Consider the following 17,517-nt stretch of genomic DNA (forward strand, 5'->3'; position numbering starts at 1 on the left):
TTTTTTCATTAAAAATTATATATATGTTTATTAGTAGATAGTCCATCAAGAACCACACTCCATACCAGGAAGTAGCGGTAAGGCTACTAAATGTTTGTTGCCAACCGCCAAAAGAAAGGCGTGAACGGCGGATAGCTCCACTAGGTGGCAGCAGTAACTCTATTAGATGGAATCTGCGGTGAAAAGCAGAGGAAGAAGAAGTAGAAGCGGAAGCGTGAGACCGTGACGGATCAGCGGTTTAACAGCTCTAACCAGCAGGTTAACCAGTCTACAGGAGAACCAGACCACTGCAGCTAAGGTAAAACTACAGGTTCTGGTTCCGGACGGTCTGACAGGCTGTAGTTTGATTATTTCTGCCGTAGTTTCAGAGAAAAGTGGCCTCCTGCTGTTAGCTGTTAGCAGTTAGCCGCTTAGCTCAGAGAGGGAAGTCAGCTGATCGGCTTTAAGACTTCTGCTAAAGAAGGTAAACCGCCATGGAACCGAGTCCAGGGTCCAGACTAGCTTCCACCGGGTCGGGTTAGGGTTCTGTAAGGGAGGGGGGATCCGGTTCAAGCTGTCGGAACCGGTCCGGGTCTGATTGTTTCCCTGTTTGTCTCCTTTCCAGAGTCACGATGACAGCCGCTCCCTACAACTATTCCTACATCTTCAAATACATCATCATCGGTGAGTCCGGCAGCTCCGACCCAACAGAACCGCACTGATCAGAACCGAGCCCGCTTCACCATGACTCCTCATTAAGAACGTCTTTCAGAACCTCATTCAGTAGCTGTTAAAACCTCATTCAGTAGCCGTTAGAACCTCATTCAGTAGCCGTTAGAACCTCATTCAGTAGCCTTTAAATCCTGATTCAGTTGCCTTTAGAACCTCATTCAATAGCCGTTAGAACCTTATTCAATTGCCTTTAGAACCTCATTCAGTTGCCTTTAAGTCCTCATTCAGTAGCCGTTAGAACCTCATTCAGTAGCCGTTAGAACCTCATTCAGTAGCCGTTAGAACCTCATTCAGTAGCCGTTAGAACCTCATTCAGTAGCCGTTAGAACCTCATTCAGTAGCCGTTAGAACCTCATTCAGTTGCCTTTAAATCCTCATTTAATAGCCGTTAGAACGTCATTCAGTAGCGGTTAGAACCTCATTCAATAGCCATTTGAACCTTATTCAATTGCCGTTAGAACCTCATTCAGTTGCCTTTAAGTCCTCATTCAATAGCCGCTAGAACCTCATTCAGTAGCCGTTAGAACCTCATTCAGTAGCCGTTAGAACCTCATTCAGTAGCCGTTAGAACCTCATTCAATAGCCGTTAGAACCTCATTCAGTAGCCGTTAGAACCTCATTCAGTAGCCGTTAGAACCTCATTAAGTTGCCTTTAAATCCTCATTCAATAGCCGTTAGAACCTCATTCAATAGCCGTTAGAACCTCATTCAATAGCCGTTAGAACCTCATTCAATAGCCGTTAGAACCTCATTCAGTAGCCGTTAGAACCTCATTCAGTTGCATTTAGAACCTCATTCAGTTGCATTTAGAACCTCATTCAGTTGCCTTTAGAACCTCATTCAATAGCTGTTAGAACCTCTTTCAGTTGCCTTTAGAACCTCATTCAGTAGCCTTTAAATCCTCATTCAGTAGCCTTTAAATCCTCATTCAATAGCCTTTAGAACCTCATTCAGTTGCCTTTAGAACCTCATTCAGTTGCCTTTAGAAACTCATTCAGTTGCCTTTAGAACCTCATTCAGTTGCCTTTAGAACCTCATTCAGTTGCCTTTAGAACCTCATTCAATAGCCGTTAGAACCTCATTCAATAGCCGTTAGAACCTCATTCAATAGCCGCTAGAACCTCATTCAGTTGCCTTTAGAACCTCATTCAGTTGCCTTTAGAACCTCATTCAGTTGCCTTTAGAACCTCATTCAATAGCTTTTAGAACCTCATTCAATAGCTGTTAGAACCTCATTCAGTTGCCTTTAGAACCTCATTCAGTTGCCTTTAGAACCTCATTCAGTAGCCGTTAGAACCTCATTCAGTAGCCGTTAGAACCTCATTCAGTAGCCGTTAGAACCTCATTCAGTAGCCGTTAGAACCTCATTCAGTAGCCGTTAGAACCTCATTCAGTAGCCGTTAGAACCTCATTCAGTAGCCGTTAGAACCTCATTCAGTAGCCGTTAGAACCTCATTCAGTAGCCGTTAGAACCTCATTCAGTAGCCGTTAGAACCTCATTCAGTAGCCTTTAAATCCTCATTCAGTAGCCTTTAAATCCTCATTCAATAGCCGCTAGAACCTCATTCAGTTGCCTTTAGAACCTCATTCAGTTGCCTTTAGAACCTCATTCAGTTGCCGTTAGAACCTCATTCAGTTGCCGTTAGAACCTCATTCAATAGCCGTTAGAACCTCATTCAATAGCCGTTAGAACCTCATTCAGTTGCCTTTAGAACCTCATTCAGTTGCCTTTAGAACCTCATTCAGTTGCCTTTAGAACCTCATTCATTTGCCTTTAGAACCTCATTCAATAGCTGTTAGAACCTCATTCAGTTGCCTTTAGAACCTCATTCAATAGCTGTTAGAACCTCATTCAGTTGCCTTTAGAACCTCATTCAGTAGCCGTTAGAACCTCATTCAGTAGCCGTTAGAACCTCATTCAGTAGCCGTTAGAACCTCATTCAGTAGCCGTTAGAACCTCATTCAGTAGCCGTTAGAACCTCATTCAGTAGCCTTTAAATCCTCATTCAGTAGCCTTTAAATCCTGATTCAGTTGCCTTTAGAACCTCATTCAGTTGCCGTTAGAACCTCATTCAATAGCCGGTAGAACCTCATTCAATAGCCGTTAGAACCTCATTCAGTTGCCTTTAGAACCTCATTCAGTTGCCGTTAGATCCTCATTCAGTTGCCGTTAGATCCTCATTCAATAGCCGGTAGAACCTCATTCAATAGGCGGTAGAACCTCATTCAATAGCCGGTAGAACCTCATTCAATAGCCGTTAGAACCTCATTCAGTTGCCTTTAGAACCTCATTCAATAGCTGTTAGAACCTCATTCAGTTGCCTTTAGAACCTCATTCAGTTGCCGTTAGATCCTCATTCAATAGCCGGTAGAACCTCATTCAATAGGCGGTAGAACCTCATTCAATAGCCGGTAGAACCTCATTCAATAGCCGTTAGAACCTCATTCAGTTGCCTTTAGAACCTCATTCAATAGCTGTTAGAACCTCATTCAGTTGCCTTTAGAACCTCATTCAATAGCTGTTAGAACCTCATTCAGTTGCCTTTAGAACCTCATTCAATAGCTGTTAGAACCTCATTCAGTTGCCTTTAGAACCTCATTCAATAGCTGTTAGAACCTCATTCAGTTGCCTTTAGAACCTCATTCAGTAGCCGTTAGAACCTCATTCAGTAGCCGTTAGAACCTCATTCAATAGCTGTTAGAACCTCATTCAGTAGCCATTAGAACCTCCATTCATTAGCCTATAGAGCACGGGGCACCAACCTTTTGAATGCTGAGGGCTACTTTGAAGGTACCGAGTCATAGGCAGGGCTACTAATACTGAGCTGTGAACTACAGGGGTTCACCCAAACCTCGTACATTATAAACATCTCATTTAGCAGCCAGTAAAACCTTCGTCTTTAGCTTTTTCCAAGGTCATTATTGATCTCTCTCCATCTTGTCAGTTCTCCATCATGTTCGCATGTTCCACCTAACTCGCTGCTGTGATGCGTTTGTGTGTTTCAGGTGATATGGGCGTCGGGAAGTCGTGTTTGCTGCATCAGTTTACAGAGAAAAAGTGTGAGTATTCTTTGCTCCGCCTCCTTCAGCTCAGGCCCAGGAGCTCCCTGGGGTTTTAGTTCCCACGGTGACGGGCATCTGTCTGTGTCTGCAGTCATGGCTGACTGTCCTCACACCATCGGTGTAGAGTTTGGGACGAGGATCATGGAGGTCAACGGGCAGAAGGTGAAGCTGCAGATTTGGGACACAGCGGGTCAGGAGCGCTTCAGGGCTGTTACCCGGTCCTACTACAGAGGGGCCGCAGGGGCCCTCATGGTCTATGACATCACCAGGTATGAAGGTGGGCGGGGCAGAGGTAGGAGTGTCCACTAGGGGTGGAACGGTTCACAAAATCCACGATTCGGTTCGGTTCACGGTTTCGTGGTCACGGTTTTCGGTTCGGTTCGGTATATGTTGATTGTTAGGAAAATCTACTATGTCTTGTAAAGTACAATGCATATGTATAAACCCTGTGAACGTTTAATTTAATATGACATATTTAAAAAAAATCCTCATCATCCAACAGATGTTCAGTTTCTGCCTAAATATTTTCTTTCTGTTGTTGATTTTTGTATCAGGAATAACTAGGATCATCCATAGTTTGTATGAACTCTGTTTGTTCTCTGCTTCCAAACTCATCATCTCTTCATTCATTCCTGCAATAAGAATTTTCTTTTAAAGTTGTGAGATTCGCTCTAGAATCTCACAACTTCTTCCTGGTCTGTTGAAGCACCAATAGTCCGCATCCAATTATTTAATTAATTGCTCTTAGTTTTTTGGATTATATATGAACTATGCTCTAATTTCTAGTTACCGATCTGTTTTTACTATAATTTAATTTGAAAAACCAGGTCTTCTGTACATTCTTTTTCCTGTTTGGTGCGATTGCAATAGCAGGTCTTGATCTGGACGGACCAGAGGGGAGCAAAAAAGAGCTCAGTTCCATATTTCGACGGTGAAGGACGGAGAAGACGTACGAGGACAGAGAAGTAGCGGAGGATGTGGAACAGCTCTCATTGATTTACATGACAGACACAACGTACTTGAGCAGAGCGGAGCGCTGACGGAGTATGTGGAATCTGGGGGTAAAGGAGGACAAATGCACGTCGGACAGTGCAACGAAAATCCGGACTTTCCGCCCTAAAGCTGGACATCTGGCCACCCTTCTTCCAACTCCTGTTCTTTCCCACTCGCCATACCCACACAATTCTCCACAACAACTGATTTTTTTCTGCTACGCTGCTTCTTCTTCTTGTTTACTACTGGTGGTTGGCTTTGGTCGCAGTACCGCCACCTTCTGCTCTGGAGTGTAAACGCTTCACCTATGAGAAAAAGGAGCAGCGCATGAACCGAACGAAACACACACGAACCGAACCGAGACAGTCGAACCGAACGATTCGGACGGTTTTCATAAACCGTTCCATCCCTAGTGTCCACAGTTATAGAGTCATGCAAAGAAGTTTAGTCTGAACTATATGCTAACGCCGCTGCTTTATAAACAAATGTTTATAAACTGACAGCTCTGAGGTCAGTGTTTATAAATTCTGATGTCTTATCTGTTTTTATTTGGCTGCTCTGAAGGATCTCAGTCCTTCAGTCTTTACGGTCTTTAATTTTTCAACTGTAATCTCCTATTTAATGCCAGAAGAATAACTCTGATCTGAAACCTTTTTAGAGACGGAATATTAGGAGTGTTTCCATTAGCTTTTTTAATGCGCATTTTTAAGGTATCGCATCAGTTTGATCAAAACGGAAAAATTTGACTTCCTGTTTACTACAGCCATGTGTGACGGGAACACGCTCTGTGATGCTTAGTTAATTTGCTTCAAACCAAACGGAAACAAAAGAAATTCACTTTGTTTTGAAAAGTTTGCTTAAAATTAGAATTTCAGTTGAATGTAAGCTATGGCTGCTACTAACCATTATTTTGCAAATTGATTAATTTGTCGATTATCTTTTAGATAATCGGATAGCAAAAGGTTTATTAAAGAAGGTTTTTTTGAGAATTAAACCAAGTGAAACTAAAACTTTTCCTGGATACAGCAAACTGACAGATGAAAAACTATTTTATTTTAGAATAGAAAATCCTTTTACTGTCCCACAATCGGCAAATAGTGGTGTTACAGCAGCAGCATCAGGTTATATATATATATATATATATATATATATTAGGGGTGGAACGATTCACAAAATCCACGGTTCGGTTCGATTCACGGTTTCTGGTCACGGTTTTCGGTTCGATTCGATACATATTGACTGTTACACCGAAATTCCATAAAAAATTATGAAATTAATGAAAAAATCCCCCCAAAAATAATGAATTGTAATTATTTTAAATGATCCACGGAAACCCTGGATCATTTCCGTATGTTTTGCTGCTTTGAGTTTAATCATCTGGCACATGCTCTCTAACCTGACAACAGCCAGATGCATGTCTCGCTCATGTCTCGCTCCGCCACATGCATCTGGCTGTTGTCAGGTTACATGCCCTCTACCATCTCCAAGGAACTCAGAGGGGAGCGGACGAAGCCACAGTGGAGGCTGTAGGCTTTGATTTGAGCAGCCGGTCTGGAGCGCAGCGGAGCGGAGCGCTGACGGAGTATGAGGGATTTCGGGGTTAGCATGACATGTTGCTGTTAGCATAAACAAAACGTGTTGCACAATGCTTGCACACTGTTGCACTTTTATCCACAACTTTCTTTCCGCCGTCATCGTAGGTCACTCTAAATTCAAAGTGGTCCCATACAGCAGACCTATAAAGTGCTGCTGGCGCGTCTTCCAACTCCTGTTCTTTCCCACTCGCCATACCCACACGATTCTCCACAACATCTGATTTTTTTCCCTGCTACACCCGGCTACGCTGCTTCGCTTCTTCTTCTTCTTCTTGTTTACTACTGGTGGTTGGCTTTGGTCGCAGTACCGCCACCTTCTGCTCTGGAGTGTAAACGCTTCGCCTCTGAGAAAAAGGAGCAGCGCATGAACCGAACGAAACACACGCGAACCGAACCGAGACAGTCGAACCGAACGATTCGGACGGTTTTCATAAATCGTCCCATCCCTAATATATATATATATATATATATTTTTTTTTTTTTTTTTTTTCTCTCTCTTTTTATTGCTATTAATACTAGGGCTGAACGATTTTGGAAAATAATCTAATTGCGATTTTTTACTTTGATATTGCGATTTAATGCGATTTTTCTATCCTGGTTTAATTTCTCATGTCTTTTTAAACATATACAAACAAATCTGTTTCATAATAATCAGATTTATTTAAAGCACAGATTACAATAATAAACGAAACAAATCTGTGTGCGTTTACCTTATTAACATCTTCTCATGTTTCATGAAACGCGATATATAAACATAGACTCCACTCCTTAAACATTGTCAGATTTTAACAGGACAGTCTATAAATAAATAAACAAAATAAGAAACGAAATGAATCACTGATCTCCAGTCAGTGGCATCAAACATACTAAAGTGCAGCATAGTATACCGAATGAATTACTTCTTTCAACCTGTAAACATTTTAATAGGTTAACCAAACTCTCAAATAAACAGAAAATAAATTAGTGTATGACCTTTTTAAATCCTAAGAAACGTTTTGAACAATCATATAAATTATATATTCACTCAGTAAGAGCAGCAAACAACTATTGTAAAGTGCAAAAAACATATGGCACTGTAAGCCACAAAGATTTGTCTCTGTATTTTTTTAGAAGCTCACAGATTTTTTGCCAGGAAAATCAGCATGTCAACTTTTGCTGGTTTCAAAGAGGAGCGAGTGCAAGTCACTATATTCCCTCCAGCACTGAAAAGACGCTCTGAAGGAGCACTTGTGGCTGGGACACAAAGATACTTGCGGGCCATGTTGCACAGTTGTGGAAAGTTAATCCTGTGCATCTTCCACCAGGCCAAGGGGTCTTCCTCTCCATCGATGGTAGGAGTCATGAGGTAGCTGTTTATCTCTGCCTCAACAACATCTTCGGGTTGCATGCAAGAAACAGAAGAGCCCACAGCAGTCTTGAAGAAACTCCCAAGAGACTTCTTGCCCTTTTCAACAGAGGGCTTTGCATTTTTAGGCATCGTTGTGGTTTCAGTACGACTTCTCTTCTCCTGTCAGATAACAAAAAAAATACAGTAATTAGTGTTGAGGTTAAATTATAACTAGAAAGATATATTGTGTTTATGGAATCATAAATGTGATAATTACCAACCTGGTTATATGCACGCCTTGCTGGTTGCATAATTTCAGTTTTGAGTCGGGTCTTAATGGTGGGAATGTTGTCTGCAGCGATGTACTTGGTTTTGAACCTTGGGTCTAGAAAGGATGCAACATCCAAAAGCTCCTGGATGCTGGGGTCACTGTACTTATCGGTTAGGTAATCCAGGGTCTTGGTCTTAATTGACCTTGTCAGGTCAGTGTCCTCTTGGTTTTCAGCCAGGACTGATGTGGACAGAAGGTGAAGAACTGGATTTAAGTAAGAGATGCTGACGTACTCCTCTCCAGAGAGAGCATCCGTAAACTCCTGGAGAGGATGCAGTGCCTTGTGAATGGACTCCAACACCTCAATATCCTGCCAGGTTGGGATCAGGGAGCGTGCATATCGGTCACCTGACAACACCTGAGTGATGGCTTTGAGCTGCTCTAGCACCCTGGCAATCATCATTTCTTTGGATCCCCATCTTGTAGGGCATTTCTAACCGGTTTTCCCCACTCAGTGACACACCCACTGAGAAGCCCACTCTGGTGATTGGCAGCTCCATAGTCAGAAACGTGGCATTAGAGACACCAGGGACCATAGTCAAATGTTTGCCGGGGGCCAGAACGGGCGACATCAAATCCTACCTGAAACTACTGGCTAAGGATAAGGTTAAATACAGTAAGATTGTTATTCACGCTGGTGGTAATGACACCCGGTTACGCCGATCGGAGGTCACTAAAATTAGTGTTGCTTCGGTGTGTAAGTTTGCCAAAAAAATGTCGGACTCCGTAATTTTCTCTGGTCCCCTCCCTGATCTGACCAGTGATGACATGTTTAGCCGCATGTCGTCATTCAACCGCTGGTTGTCTAGGTGGTGCCCTGAAAACAACGTGGGCTACATTAATAATTGGCAATCCTTTTGGGGAAAGCCTGGTCTGATTCGGAGAGACGGCATCCATCCCACTTTGGATGGTGCAGCTCTTCTTTCTAGGAATCTGGCCACATTTATTAGTCCTCCAAAACCCTGACCACCCAGGGTGCAGACCAGGAAGCAGAGTTGTAGTTTAACACACATCTCTGCAGCTTCTCTACTGTTACCCACTCTTTACTCCATCCAGACAGTGTCTTGCCCACGACCAAAATCTAATAAATTAGCAAAGATTCCCAAAGGAGTAAATCATGATAATCTAATTAAAATCAAAATAACTCAAATTGGGGAAAAAGTTAAAACAATTAAATGCGGTCTGTTTAACATAAGATCGCTTTCCTCTAAAAGTCTACTAGTTAATGACTTGATTTGTGATAATCACATTGACTTGTTTTGCCTTACAGAAACCTGGCTGCAGCAAGAGGATTATGTGAGCATAAATGAGGCAACTCCTTCAGGCTATTTGGGTTTTCACGTCCCCAGGGGTTCTGGGCGGGGAGGAGGAGTGGCAACAATCTTCCAGTCTGACTTACTGATTACTCCCAAAACAGTTAATACCTACAACTCTTTTGAACATTTAACCCTTAATTTCCCTGATCCAAATTTCAAGGCAAGAAAACCTCTTCTTTTTGTAACTTTGTATCGTCCACCAGGTCCTTACTCTGAATTTTTAGATGAGTTTTCAGAGTTCCTTTCTGATTTGGTATTAAATACTGACAGGGTCATCATAGTGGGAGATTTTAACATCCATGCTGACATTGAAGGCGATAGCTTAAGAGCAGCCTTTAATGCTATCTTAGACACTATTGGCTTTGTTCAAAATGTGAATAGTCCCACGCATTCTCATCTTCATACTTTGGATCTTGTGCTGACATACGGCATAGAATGTGAAGAAATAACAGTTTTTCCTCACAACCCTGTCCTCTCTGACCACTTTCTAATAACCTTCAGGATTACTTTAACAGAGTTCTCCTCCCCCAAAAGAAGGTTCAATTTTAGTAGATCTTTATCAGATAGTGCAGTTATAAATTTTAAAGAATCTGCTTCACTTTCTCTCTCCTCTGTGTCACTGAGCAGTGCTGCAGAGTGCAAAAGTTTAGCTTATTCCCCTTCACAGGTTGATGATTTTGTTGATGGGGTTGCTAGTTCTCTGCGTATTGCCTTAGACAACGCAGCTCCTTTGAAAATGAAAACCGTTAAAAATAGAAAGCTTGCTCCTTGGTTTAATGCAGAGCTGCGTACTTTGAAGCAAAATGCTAGGAAACTGGAGAGAAAATATCGCTCCACAGGCCTGCGAGAGTCCTTCCTAGTCTGGAAAAATGGTTTACTGCTGTATAAGAGGACCCTTTGTAAAGCAAGAGCAGCATACTTCTCCTCATTAATAGAGGAGAATAAGAATAATCCTAGATTTCTTTTTAATACAGTTGCCAAACTCACCCAGAGCCATAGCTCTGTTGAACCGTCCATTCCACCTGCTCTTAGCAGCAATGACTTTATGGGATTCTTTATAAATAAGATTGATCTTATTAAAAATAAGATCATAAGCACTCCTCTATCCGCGATTGTACCTGAGGTAGTCATGGAATCTGAACTGGGTTTAGACTGCTTTGATCCAGTTGAACTCTCTGAATTAGCAAAATTATTGTCTTCATCTAAGCCTTCAACTTGTATGTTAGATCCAGTTCCAACCAGGTTATTTAAGGAGGTATTCCCTTTGATCTCCTCCTCCATTTTAGATGTGATTAATCTATCTCTGTTACAGGGATATGTACCTAAAGCTTTTAAGGTTGCTGTAATTAAACCTCTGCTTAAGAAACCGTCTCTTGACCCAGATGACTTGGTCAATTATAGACCTATATCCAATCTTCCTTTCTTATCCAAAATTCTTGAGAAAGTAGTTGCCAAACAAGTTTGCGATCACTTCCACCATAATGAACTTTTTGAAGAGTTTCAGTCTGGCTTTAGAGCTCATCATAGCACTGAAACAGCTCTGGTGAAAGTCACTAATGATATTCTCATGGCCTCAGATAATGGACTTGTATCTGTGCTCGTCCTGTTGGATCTTAGTGCTGCATTTGATACAGTTGACCATAATATTCTTTTAGAAAGACTTGAATATTTTGTTGGAATTAAAGGAACAGCACTAGACTGGTTTAAATCTTATCTATCTGATCGAATTCAGTTTGTTCATGTTAATGATAGATCTTCAACACGCTCAAAGGTTACCTGTGGAGTACCACAGGGATCAGTGCTAGGACCAATTCTCTTTACTTTATACATGCTCCCAATTGGTAGAATTATTAGACAGCATGGGATTAATTTCCACTGTTATGCTGATGATACCCAGCTATATCTGTCTATAAATCCAGATGAAGCTAACCCATTACATAGATTACAGGCATGTCTTGAAGACATAAAAACCTGGATGACTCTTAACTTTCTGCTTCTGAATGCAGACAAAACAGAAGTTATAGTCTTTGGACCAGAGTCTCTGAAAAAGAAACTGATTAGCCAGTCACTTCATTTGGATGGGATTAAACTGATTTCAGATAATAAAGTAAAAAATCTTGGTGTTATTTTTGATCAGGACCTGTCATTTAAATCCCACATCAAAGAGGTTTCTAGAATTTCCTTCTTTCATCTGAGGAACATTGCAAAAATTAGAAATATCCTGTCCAGGGGTGATGCTGAGAAACTAGTCCATGCATTTGTTACTTCAAGGCTGGACTATTGTAATTCTTTACTATCAGGAAGTCCACAAACTGTAGTTAAAAGCCTTCAGCTGATCCAAAATGCTGCAGCCAGAGTTCTAATGAAAATTAAAAAGAGAGATCATATCTCGCCTGTCCTGGCTTCTCTTCATTGGCTTCCTGTTAAATCAAGAATAGAATTTAAAATCCTCCTTCTCACATATAAAGCCTTAAATGGCCAAGCTCCATCTTATATCAGAGATCTGATTGTTCCTTATGTTCCTAACAGAGCACTTCGCTCTCAATCTGCAGGTTTACTAGTGGTTCCTAGAATTTCTAAAAGTAGAATGGGAGGCAGATCTTTTAGTTATCAGGCTCCTCTCCTGTGGAACCAACTACCAGTTTTAGTCCGTGAGGCAGACACCCTGTCTACTTTTAAGGCTAGGCTTAAAACTTTCCTTTTTGATAAAGCTTATAGTTAGAGTGGCTCAGGTTATCCTGAGCTATCTCTATAGTTATGCTGCTATAGGCTTAGACTTTTGGAGGACATAGGGACCCCCATTTCATCATTCTGCTTCATTCTCTCTCTGTTCTCCTATTCTGCAGAATCTGTTAGTTCAATCTCTAACCTTCTGCTCTCTCTGCTTTTCCTCAGAGTAGCTTTGCCTCGTCTGTTCCTGTTTGGCTGTGACGTCATCCTGGAAAGAAACATCAGCTGTGCTGCTTCTATCAACACCCTTGTTTATAGATGTTGGAGATCGGCCTGTTTTCCAGTGTGGTCCTGTTTCTCTGACCGTGACTGAGTGGATGTGCTTTCTTCGTCCTCTGGCATGGGAGCTGCCTTGGAGCTCGTCTGCCTGGCTGTGTGTTTCCTGGACGGGGCCGCCTTTTACAGCTGCTTTTTGTATCTCTGCTTCTGTCTCCTTGAACCCCAGTCGGCCTCGGCAGATGGCCGCTCACACTGAGCCTGGTTCTGCTGGAGGTTTCTTCCTGTTAAAAGGGAGTTTTTCCTCTCCACTGTCGCTACAAGCATGCTTAGTGTGGGGGATTGTATTTGAGTCAATGAGTCAATGCAATCAACTGGTTTTCCTTAGATAGAAAACTTTGTATCAATTTGATCTGGTTGAACTGTAAAGTGCCTTGAGATGACATGTGTTGTGAATTTGGCGCTATATAAATAAACTGAATTGAATTGAATTGAATTGAATTCAGTGATGAGGGAGTGCTCAGGAAGTTTGAGTTCCCTTTGAGCTTCAGCCATTGCTGCCTTCTTCTTCCAGCTGTGGGAGAAGTGCCCCACCAGCTTCTTGCACAGCCCTATTGCTCTGGACACTCTGTCATCTTTAAGTGCATGTCCTGCAACATAAAATTAGATTATTAGATTATATTATTATGCTGCAAATCTACACTTCATTTCTTAATAAGTAATATTAAGTACATTTATATCTCGTAATTTGTTACCTTTTTTTTTTATCAATGTCTATATCAAGTCTTGCAAGTTATACAGTTAATTCATTACAACAATACCTCCAAATTGGTATTGAATATCAGCCGATATGCAGAGCACAGGTACTGGATCATAAAATGAATGGATTGGTGCATCTCTAGTGAAAAAGGATATCAACTTTCACATTCTTTTACTCAACCCCTTACATTACACACACATTCTCTCTCTGCGCATTCACAATCACTCACTCACACACACACCCACACAGAGATATTCTCTCTCTGCGCATTCACAATCACGCACTCTCATGCTGAGATATGTTACGTACCGATGGCAAGATGTAATCGGTGCCCAAAACACTGCAGTCTGGTCCATTCATTTAGTTGTGCTGCCAACACCATGTTTGATGCGTTGTCCGTCGTTATGCAGATGTGATTTTCTTCCGGTAAATTCCAGCTAGCCAGTCCCTCTCTCAAGCCAGCAGCAATGTTTTCCCCTGTGTGGTCGTCCGGGAAGTAGGAAGCTTGAAGGCAGCGAGCTTTAAGATTTAAGTCCTCGTCAATATAATGCACTGTTAGACTCTGGTACGGCTGCGCTGTTCGGCTTGACCACAAATCTGTAGTTGTTGCAAAAACTCCACTGTTTTCAGCTCCGCAGCAACTCTGTCTCTGCATTTTTTGTATAGCTCAGGTATTGCGACTTGGTTAAAATATGTGTGCGAGGGCATTGAATACCGCTTATCCAACGTGTGTACCAAAGCCGTAAACCCAGGCTTGGTCACTATACTGACGGATATCATGTCTTTCGCTATAAACTCCGTAATTGCCCGAGTTATTTCAACGTGCCGTTTCGCATTATGTTCATAGGGAGTAACACTTTCAAACAGTTCGGTCAGTGATCCCTGTCGGGTGGTACTTTGCTTAACTGACGCTGAGGCACTGGTAGTTGCCATTCTAGCCATGCAGCTATCATACATAGCCTTGTGGTGTTTTTTCAAGTGCTGATAGAGGTTCGTCGTGTTACCTCGTGAGGTAGCAACCATAGCAAGGCATGTCCGGCACAAAACCTGAGTTTGCGCAGCGTCTTCTTTCTTAAACCCAAAAAAATTCCACACCAATGACGTGCCGCTCCTCTTTGGTACCAGACCTTCAGTTGTGTCGGTGTTTGTGCATTCTGACGCCATTGTTCAGCAAGTTAGTCGCAGACGACATCAGCTTTCCCTCTGTGTTGTTTGGCTAGCGCGTCACCGTCACGTGACCATCACGTGACCGTCAAATCGCGTCCATTGCGGTTAGAAAATCGCGTTTTATCATATCGCGATATTATTGCAAATGCAATTAATCGTTCAGCCCTAATTAATACAGAAAATACAAAAATTGATGTGAATTCGAGCTGAATAAATATCTCAGATTTTACGTCTTTTTTTCTATTATTTCTTCAATCTTTCATGTTTTTCTGTAAGTTGATTTTACAGCCTGTGGGAATTTAGTTTCAGCTTCTGATGGGGGGGGGGGGTTCAGAGGTTCCTTTGGTTTCTGTTGAATAACTCCTTGTTGATGTGCTGCCCCTCAGGAGGAGCACCTACAACCACCTGAGCAGCTGGCTTACCGACGCCCGGAACCTGACCAACCCAAACACGGTGAGTCAGGATTTATGGATCGGTCAGCACCCAGAGGAGCGCCTCTGATCCGGCCAGCAATGGGGGGCTAATGAGATCTTTGGGTTCTAGTTTAATGTTCTCAGAACCTTTACTGTAAATATGATCTCTGATATTTACAGGTTCAGTCTGTGGCTGTAATCCCGTGTTTGGTCAGTATGGGGACCGGTTTCCTCTAATGTCTCTAAGCAGCTGCTGATCCAGATGTGTGTTCATATAGAACCATTATAGTGATGTCATGAGATGAGCCGAGGCTTCGAGGCACGTGTTGAGTAATGGAGGGCGAGAGTCGAGGCGCGATTCATTTAGGGGAGGGGCCAAAATTGATGACGTCCGAAACGTCTCTTCCCTGATACTTTGAGACGGCTTCAGGAAGTGGTTCAGACCGCGGGAGAAATTAATGGACCAGAAACTTAATTTAAACAGCCCCAGTATTCAGTCAAGATGTGGGATTTTGTAGGAAAGCCGCTGTCAGTTGGATAGATTCTTTTTTCTTTTTTTTTTGTTGGATAGATTCTAAGAATAGATTGGTTGGAAAAACAAACAATCTAGTTGGTTAAAACTATTCTGGGTAGATTAAACAATGTAATGATAAAATCTAAGCAAGTCACTGTTACAGTTGCAACGTTTTTTAGTTGTATTACTTTCTAGCAAGTCGTTAGCATAGCTAGTGGCGTCGTCTGTAAGACATTGATTTCCATGTCTGAGGTTGTTGGTTCAAAACCCACCGTAGACTTTTATAAGTTGCAGTAATACTGAAGTATTTTGGCTAGTGTGACTAATTGGGTAAAAACACTGCCAAATTAGATCGGTTGGTTTAACCAAAAGATTGGTTGAGCACATAACTTCCAACCCGATTAAAACCAAAAACTGTGGAAAAACTATAATTTTTTAATAAAAATGACTAAAATCTTTAATTTTGTTCATCATTGCCCAATTTGCACAAATACTTTCACTGTCTGCTTGAGCTTATTTCACTAAAATGGCAGAAAAACTGTGAATCTAAAATGATTGTTCTCTTATAAGACTATTAACACTAAAAAATATTTTTTTTTATAAACACTAGTCATTAACAATTTCAAAGGAACTTTGATGGGAAAAGAAACGTTTGCAGATTCTATCACTACCTGTAGTTCTGCAGGCCACCAGTAGGCTTATGAACCGTGGGGATCGGTGAAGCAATTAGCCCAAACGGTTCAGTGAAGCTTCATGTTGCCATGGCTACAGTTGGAAGGTTGAGGTGGTTAAAGGGGACCTGCTCCGTTCTCCAGGTCATCATCCTGATCGGGAACAAGGCGGACCTGGAGGCCCAGAGAGACGTGACGTACGAAGAGGCCAAACAGTTCGCCGAGGAGAACGGTGAGGGTCCGTCTGCTGGGGGGGGCAGGGGGCCGGGTTTGTGGTTCTGACCGGGTCTGTCTCTGCTTCCTGTGTCCAGGTCTGCTGTTCCTAGAAGCCAGCGCTAAAACGTAAGTTTCTGATGCGGCGAGACTTCTGTTCACTTTATTTCTATAGCGCCAATTCACAGCAGGTCCTGTCAGGTCAACCAGCTGACTGCATCCATCCCTCACAGCAGGCAGGCAGGGGGCCGGTTCTGTTCAGGTTCTGTTCGCTCACAGCTTCTGGGTTTGTTCCTCAGGGGGGAGAACGTGGAGGAGGCCTTCCTGGAGGCGGCCAAGAAGATCTACCAGAACATCCAGGACGGCAGTCTGGACCTGAACGCCGCCGAGTCCGGGGTCCAGCACAAACCGTCGGCGCAGCCGGGCCGGGTCAACACCGACACCCAGCCGCCTAAGGAGGGCTGCAGCTGCTAGCCTCAGAACCGGCAGGCGGACCGGGACCGGCACCACCGCAGTCCACAGCCTGTTCTCCAGTCGGACCGGGACCCCAATCAATCACCCAATCAGACTGTTTACGGTCCGGCCCGGTTCCGTCCCATCCTCATCCAGACCAGAACCAGTTCAGCTGGCAGGTCCGGACCCAGTGAGAACAGAGAGCAGCTCTCCAGAACCACAGAGTCCAACGTTCAGCAGAACATCCGGATCTGAAAGCCAGAACCGGCTTTAATGTGGACCTCTACCTAGAACCTCTGATCCGGGTCACAAACAAGATCAAGCCCAAATCCTCCCAACCTGAGTCCTTTTGGACCGGAACCAGCCCCGCATCTCTCACTCTGGGACCGCCCTGTTGGGTCGAGTCAATCAGAATCCCCATAAAAATCCAGAACCAAATAAAAAACCATAGAACCGTCCAGGACCCGACCCAAAACTAGTTTCTTTCCTCGTAGTTCTGAGGATTCTGGGAAACAGTCCCTCAGTCAGAACTGTTGGTCCAAAGCGGCAGGTTTTGGACCACTCCAGAACCTGGTCCGTGAACTCTAAACACAGATTCTAGCAGAACCGGGCCAGGATATCACAGCGGGCCAACGGGTTGCAGCTTTCTGTACCTTGGTTTTGGACCTGCCGGTACCGATGTAGAGCAGGAAGAACCTGAGGGCAGCCGGCGCTGCAGGAAACTGGAAAGGTTCTGCTTTTATTGGACTTTTACAGAACCAAAAAAAAAATAATAAATTCACGTTCTTCCTGTCAGATTCTGGTTTATATCCATCAATCAGAACCGGTCCTCGGCCCTGTTGGACCCTCCGGGTCATGGACCTTTGGTTCTGCCAGAACCAGAAACCTCTACGACCCAAAGTTCTACAGCTGGTGGGTTTCCATCAGAACCGAGACCGGAGAACGTTTAGCCTCAGTGGATCCGGTTCTAAATCAGCGGCACGGTTCTGAACCTGCAGACGGTTCTGCAGAGTCAGGCTGGTATAACAACAGAACCGGGCCTTT

At 43.1% G+C, this 17,517-nt stretch overlaps 1 protein-coding gene across 1 annotated transcript; it reads left to right on the forward strand.

The window, feature by feature from the left end:
• The first annotated feature begins 217 nt into the window (after positions 1-217).
• LOC119776100 (ras-related protein Rab-14-like) lies at positions 218-17,243 on the forward strand. The gene is made up of 8 exons (XM_038274339.1): positions 218-298; positions 605-663; positions 3,718-3,771; positions 3,866-4,043; positions 14,596-14,662; positions 15,952-16,039; positions 16,119-16,149; positions 16,320-17,243. Exons 2-8 carry the CDS (start codon positions 612-614, stop codon positions 16,492-16,494), a joined length of 645 nt encoding a protein of 214 aa, XP_038130267.1. The 5' UTR covers positions 218-298; positions 605-611; the 3' UTR covers positions 16,495-17,243.
• Positions 17,244-17,517: the final 274 nt, after the last annotated feature.

The sequence above is a fragment of the Cyprinodon tularosa genome, unplaced genomic scaffold (assembly GCF_016077235.1).
Source record: "Cyprinodon tularosa strain WSP-4 unplaced genomic scaffold, ASM1607723v1 ctg909, whole genome shotgun sequence".
Classification (NCBI taxonomy): Eukaryota; Metazoa; Chordata; class Actinopteri; order Cyprinodontiformes; family Cyprinodontidae; genus Cyprinodon; species Cyprinodon tularosa.